The 6,591-nt window shown below is 34.9% G+C and overlaps 1 protein-coding gene across 1 annotated transcript in view; it reads left to right on the forward strand.

The window, feature by feature from the left end:
- Positions 1-6,591, forward strand: part of LOC104985251 (tetratricopeptide repeat protein 6-like) — a 64,590-nt gene that overhangs the window by 23,327 nt on the left and 34,672 nt on the right. Inside the window, exons 8-9 of the mRNA XM_010835324.1 lie at positions 1,347-1,460; positions 4,581-4,700. Of these exons, the coding sequence (XP_010833626.1) occupies positions 1,347-1,460; positions 4,581-4,700 (234 nt within the window). The remainder of the gene's footprint in view (positions 1-1,346; positions 1,461-4,580; positions 4,701-6,591) is intronic.

Genomic DNA, 6,591 nt, shown 5'->3' on the forward strand with positions numbered 1-6,591 from the left:
AAAAGGGATTTCAGTTAATGATTTTTCATAAAATAGTGTATTTATTTTTGACATTTATATTTTAAATGGCATTAATTATATATTTTTATTAAGGAAATAGTATTCATTATAGAGAATTTGGAAAATACAATGAGGAATAAAGAAGGTTAAAATCACCTGATTTCCTACCATCAGATGGTAATTCCTGAGAGCATTTTGGTGTATTTCATGTAGTCTTTTTTTTCCTAATAAAATATATACTTCTAAAAACTGGGACTGTGCTACTTAAATAATCTGTGTTGTGCCTTGCTTCTTATATTTAATCATTGAAGATGATACCAGTTTTAATGACTGCATACTATTCCATCATAGTATATTTTAACCACTTTATTGTTGGGCATTTGGATTGTTTGAATTTTTTTTTTATTTTACTATTTTAAATAATACACATAGAAGAAAATCAAAGGTTATGGTTCCTAAATGGCTATTACTGAATTAAAAAGTGTGAGCAATACTATTGATGTCTAATGGTTCTTGGCATATTTTTTTCTCCCTATTTTTCTTTTCTGACATTTCTTTGTAGATATTTCATATGAAATATGAAATATTATTTTGCAAATAATACCTTAAAACAAAGGTAAGACCTTGCATTATCTGTATATTCTGTGAAAATTACTGTCTATAAAAATGGATGTCTAAGTTATCAGGGAAGCATCAAAAAGAAACAAAAGAGAACGTGGGTAGAAAACATGACAATTACGTGATATGACAGTACTAGTGACAGAAGCAAGCCAGCTCTGGTGAATGCTTGTTGGGTGAATTAGCTTGCTTCTCTTTTATCCATAAGAAATTAATTTTTTTGCTTGCTGTATAGCAACAGGGGTCTTCCCAGGTGGCGTTCGTGGTAAAGAATCTGCCTGTCAATGCAGGAGACGCAGGTTTGATCCCTTGGTAGGGAAGATCCCTTGGAATAGGAAATTGCAACCCACTCCAGTATTCTTGCCTAAAAAATTTCACGGACAGAGAAGTCTGGCAGGCTATAGTCCATAGAGTTGCAGAGTTGGACACAAGAGAGCAACCAAGCACACCGATACATATAGCAACAGTGGAAAAAAGAGAATCGTTAATAGTTGTTTGTATATTGAATTTTATTTGCAAATGAGAAAAACTATAATAACAGTTCCTACCAAGGGACCTTCTTAATTAATTCTGTAAAAGATTAGCTTGATTGTGTTAATTTCACGGATGATACACAGAATGATTAAATGAGTAGTCCCAAAACTCCGATAGAATCAAGAATTTATTTTACAACTAAATTTAAGTCCATTATGATGAACTCTTCTCACTTAATTATGTTTTCTTTGTAGAATTATAAACTAGCGATTACAGATTTAACTACAGCTATCAACATGGATAAAAACAGTTATATAGCATTTTATAACAGAGCATTATGTTACACCAAGATAAATGAACTTCAAATGGTAAGATTTGTAAATATATTTAAAGCTATTTTCTTATTATTTCTGTTACAATTTTGGAAAAATAATTCCTGTGGAAATACACACAAAACTTGAGATGCCAAAGAACCATTTTAAAGAATATTTAATTTTTTGCTAGTGCTTAGCAAATTTTCGTATACAATCTCTGCAATGTCAAATGAAAATTAATTTTATAATGCTTATAAAAGCATTTAAGGGCTGTGTAAACTAACACGTGTTACATGTTTCTCGTTTGAGAAAAATGTTTCCACTGATAAATTGTGTGTAGAATTTTTAAGTAGTGATCACTAGCAATATTGTTTGCTTCACAATCTCAACATTAACTAGAATAGCCTGGGGAGGTATTTTGTTACAGTGCTCAGACCACAGATGCAGTAGGCAGTTTTGAGTGATGGTTTCCAGCTCAGAGACCATTTTGAAGCCTAACTGATGGTTGAAGCAAACCTTTTTTCTCTATGTATCCTGTTCCAGATTCTACCTGTGTAAGCCCTTTTTTATATTTTTGAATCTTACTCCATTCTCCAGTCTCCCCTTGTCAATTTTGTCCTTTTCCAATCAGGATTCCTCACAGGGGAGCAGATCAGTAGTTTCTTGGTGTTCTGCCCAATTTCTTGCTTCCGTTTCTGCTATCCTCCTATCTCCTCTTCCTTGTTTCTATCACTTCATTGTTGATGATGGCTTCTTTTAAAAGACTGCATTGTGTTCCCGGTGTTGTGTGCGGATACACTCCCTCAATTTCCTTAAAACCTGGAAAGTTAAATCTGTTTAAGACATTTAGAAATTTAGTGATTTATTTCCTATGGAAGAAAAAAGTTGAGAAATATTGTTTCTGTCTAAACGGATATAAAAGTGCCGATAACTGGATTTTCAGGTTTCCTCCAGAAATGTTGACAAATGAATAACTAATTTTAACACAGGCTCTTGTTACCATTCTAGGAGCCAATTAAAGGATCATTTTTTAGAGTAACCTGCACAGCAGGTATTTTTGACAGCTTCCTGCCCACCCCTATCCCTGCCTTTTCTGGGTAACCCTGAACTTGCAAACAATGGTCGGGGTCTGGGCAGGGAAGTACTATTTTTGTTATGTCTGATTGGTATCAGAGCTGGTGCTCTATGAATAAGGAAAATGAAAATCTATGTAAATGGGAATCTAAGTAGAATAAGAACATATTGGCTATTTTCGGCCTGGTACCCAATGCTTTTCATCCAATGGGCTCATTTTACAGATGAAGAAATGGAAACAGGGAGAGGTTAGAAACACATCCAAGTCACACAGGGAATAGGGACCTATATCGGCGTCCACAGGTTTGTTTGCTTCTGGTTAACAGTCTTTAGGTGGCTTTGTGAAACCATCTGACCTCCAGCACGTGGACCGGATGTCATTTTATTGTGTCACCTCCTCCCTTTTGTCTCCCTCCACCTGTTTCTCAGCGTTCCTGCCATAACAGGACCAAGCAAACACAAGTAATTTTGTGCAAAAAATGCACTCCCAAGATACAGTTTCATAAAAACTAAGAAAAGGTGAAGTCTGGTTCCTACCCCCTTATGTTAATAAAAGTACTAACCGTTATCACCCATTTTGGGCTTATTGTGTGATAGGCACTGGGCTAATGCTTTACCAACATTCAATCAAATATTTTAAGGACTTCCCTGGCAGTCCAGTGGTTAAGACTTCACCTCCCAATGTAGGGGGTGGAGATTTGATCCCTAGTTGGGGAGCTAAGATCCCACATATCTTGGGGCCAAAAAACTGAAACATAAAACAGAAGCAGTATTATAATAAATTCAATAAATGGTCCATATCAAAAATCTAAAAAAACAGTATTTTAAAGTGGACTTCTATAACAATATGTTATTAATATTCCATTTTTGTGGATAGGAAAACTGAGGCTTAATGTTAAGTAACTTTCCCAAGACTGAAAGTTTAGTAACAATAGTAGAAACAAAGCACAAAGCCTGCTCATTGTGACCTTCATGAAATCTAATTTCCAAGCTTTTGTTTCCTCTTGTGTTAATATTCAGCTACTTAGTAGATTTCTAAGGCATCATGATATATACACAGGTTTTAATTATGTGATTCCATGATAGGAAAATTGCAAACATTCTAGTTTTGTTCTACAAGTGTTACAAATTATTTTTATAGCCTGTCAGTGTTTATTTATAGTTATGCCACAATATACATATAGGATGTTTAATTGTACAATTCTTTTAGATGTCGAGTTCCCCATCACAAAACACTAGAGGAGAACCACTAACTAAGCAAATAGTAAAATACTATTTATTTGCATTTTCATTTAGCACATGCTATGGGCATATATGATTTGGCCCTTTTCTGATGAAACCATATGGCTCTTTTGGGCAAAATGTTCAGAAGAAAAATGTTCAGAGTTAAGAGATTCAGCTCCAACTGATATTTGGGATACTCCTAGTACCTGGTACAGAGGAAAAACCTATTTATTAAATGAAAAAAAAAAAAAGATAAGAAATGGAAAAAGGTCCTCTGAGATGATTCTCAGCTTAGATTATCTTTAAAAGAGAGAATATTGAAGTAATTTTCCAACAAGTGCTTATTTGTTAGTTTTATTAAGATCTGTTTTCATTGCTTTATGATTTATTCACTCAACAAAAATTTATCAAATGCCTAGTAAGTGCAGGCATGGTGCTAGTTACTGGCTTTACAATGGGGAACAAAATGAATAATCTCTGCCTCAGTAAAACTTAGGTTTCAGTGATGAAAACAATAAAACACTATAAAGCAGTTAAACTTCAAAAGGTTTACAAGTGCTCTGCTTTAATGTCAATAGTCATTTTGTGAAACTGTTGAGTTGGGGAAGGGTGTTGTGTGCCCCCTTCAATCCATGCACAATAAAAATGCTTAGGATAGCATGTGAGTACAAGCACGGTGAACCCCATTTGTTAGAAAGTAGCAGCATCCATAGTATTTAATTAAGTGGACCTATTAAACCTAACAAATGATTCTTTTTGGCCTTAAATTTTAAGTCACATTAAAGAACTAATTATGAGGTTCTAGTTTGTCCGTGGTCAATGTAGTAATGCTCTAAAGAGTTGACTTTAGCTTGTAAATGATTATTTCATTTTTAGGCATTAACAGATTATGGAATTGTGCTTCTTCTTAATGCTGGAGAAACTGTGACTTTGAACACCTTCATTAATCGTGGACTCATCTATGCAGAATTAGAACAGTTCAATTTCGCATTAGAGGTAAACCTTCCTGTTTACATGTAAAAATGAACCCACTTGATTTTGTATATTCACTTCTGAAAACCTGTGAAAAAGTTTTTTTGATAATAAATGGCATTATTTTTTTTAATAAATGGCATTATTAATGAACAATAATTCAACTTTAGTGAGAATTGTGATGAAGTACTTTGAATGATAGAATCTTTGCAAAAGTGTTTTTTTACTTTTTAAATACAAATGAATAGATAATATGTAAAAAAAAATTCTAAATTGATTGAATATCAAGACTATCATCTCTCCTAAGGGAGTGTCTTAGCTGTAGACAAAAATTAAAATGATTTAAGTGTCATTTACTTTGCTGCTCAGTGCTCTTCCTCGTTCATAGTTTTCCTCATTCCACATTGAAAATATGTCAAAATAAATCTGTTTGCTTCATGTGGGCAGAAAATAGCAGCCCAGAATAAGTTACTGGGAATAGGCTTTTAAGTTAGTGGGAACAGGCACTCAGAATTGCAATAGAAGACAGCATCTGTAATACATGGATAAGAAACAGGTGGATTTCTTTATAGAATAATGAAACAAAGTTCACTGTTCTCATTTTTATCTGTATTGTCTATATAGAGTTAAATTAGGAATTAAGAGATATAGGCAAAAATCAAATAGTAATTTGAAGTTTGCCATTAAATAATGGTAGTTTTTCTTCTGTGTTTCTCAGGAACCACAACAGACAATTATGTAAGGGAGTGTTTCCTGTTTTTTCACCTCCAAATATAACTTGTATTATTTTTCAACTTCTGGAGCCATCTTTTGAGATTCTGTGCCACAGAATTACTTATTACTAAAGAAGTGACTGAGATACTGTATTCTAGGCAGCTTACATAATCGTGTTCCTGCTCAGTTACAATTTGTGTCTGACTCTTTCTGACCGCATGCACTTCAGCCTACTAGGCTTTTCTGTCTGTGAGATTTCTCAAGCAAGAATACTGGAGGGGGTTGCCATTTCCTTCCCAGGGAATCTTCCAGACCCAGAAACTGAACTTGGCATGTGGTAGGTGGATTCCTGCTTGGCAGGTGGATTCTTTACCACTGAGCCACCAGGGAAGCCAATTTATACTATGGTGAAATGTTATTTCAAGAGTTGAACTCCCTTAGGTTTTGGTTTTGAGATGTGCCCTTTGGAATTCCCTCAGGTAGGGAAAGCTAAAGAATGTCTTTGGAATAGGCAAAAAAGCTCTGAGACTCTGGGCAATAGTGTTGGGTGGAGAAAGTGAGGAAAATGAAGTTTGGAAGCAAAAGACTTCAGCTGTTGGAGAATTAAATACAGGGCCCATGTTACTACCCACCTAAGTATTCCTGTAGTACTTAACAGCAACATTAACTTGAGTTATTGTACAGTTATACCTGCCATGTTCTCAACAGTACTGCATAATTTACAATTGTAACTTATGGATGAGGAAGCTGATATTCTAAACAGGTTATTGAAAAAGTGAGAGTTCCAGAAAAACATCTATTTCTGCTTTATTGACTATGCCAAAGCCTTTGACTGTGTGGATCACAATAAACTGTGGAAAATTCTGAAAGAGATGGGAATACCAGACCACCTGACCTGCCTTTTGAGAAACCTGGATGCAGGTCAGGAAGCAACAGTTAGAACTGGACATGGAACAACAGACTGGTTCCAAATAGGAAAAGGAGTACGTCAAGGCTGTATATCGTCACCCTGCTTATTTAACTTATATGCAGAGTAGATCATGAGAAACGCTGGGCTGGAGGAAGCACAAGCTAAAATCAAGACTGCCGGGAGAAATATCAATAACCTCCTATATGCAGATGACACCACCCTTATGGCAGAAAGTGAAGAAGAACTAAAGAGCCTCTTGATGAAAGTGAAAGAGGAAAGTGAAAAAGTTGG

Source organism: Bison bison, unplaced genomic scaffold (assembly GCF_000754665.1).
Source record: "Bison bison bison isolate TAMUID 2011002044 unplaced genomic scaffold, Bison_UMD1.0 scf7180017864041, whole genome shotgun sequence".
In the NCBI taxonomy this organism is placed as follows: Eukaryota; Metazoa; Chordata; class Mammalia; order Artiodactyla; family Bovidae; genus Bison; species Bison bison.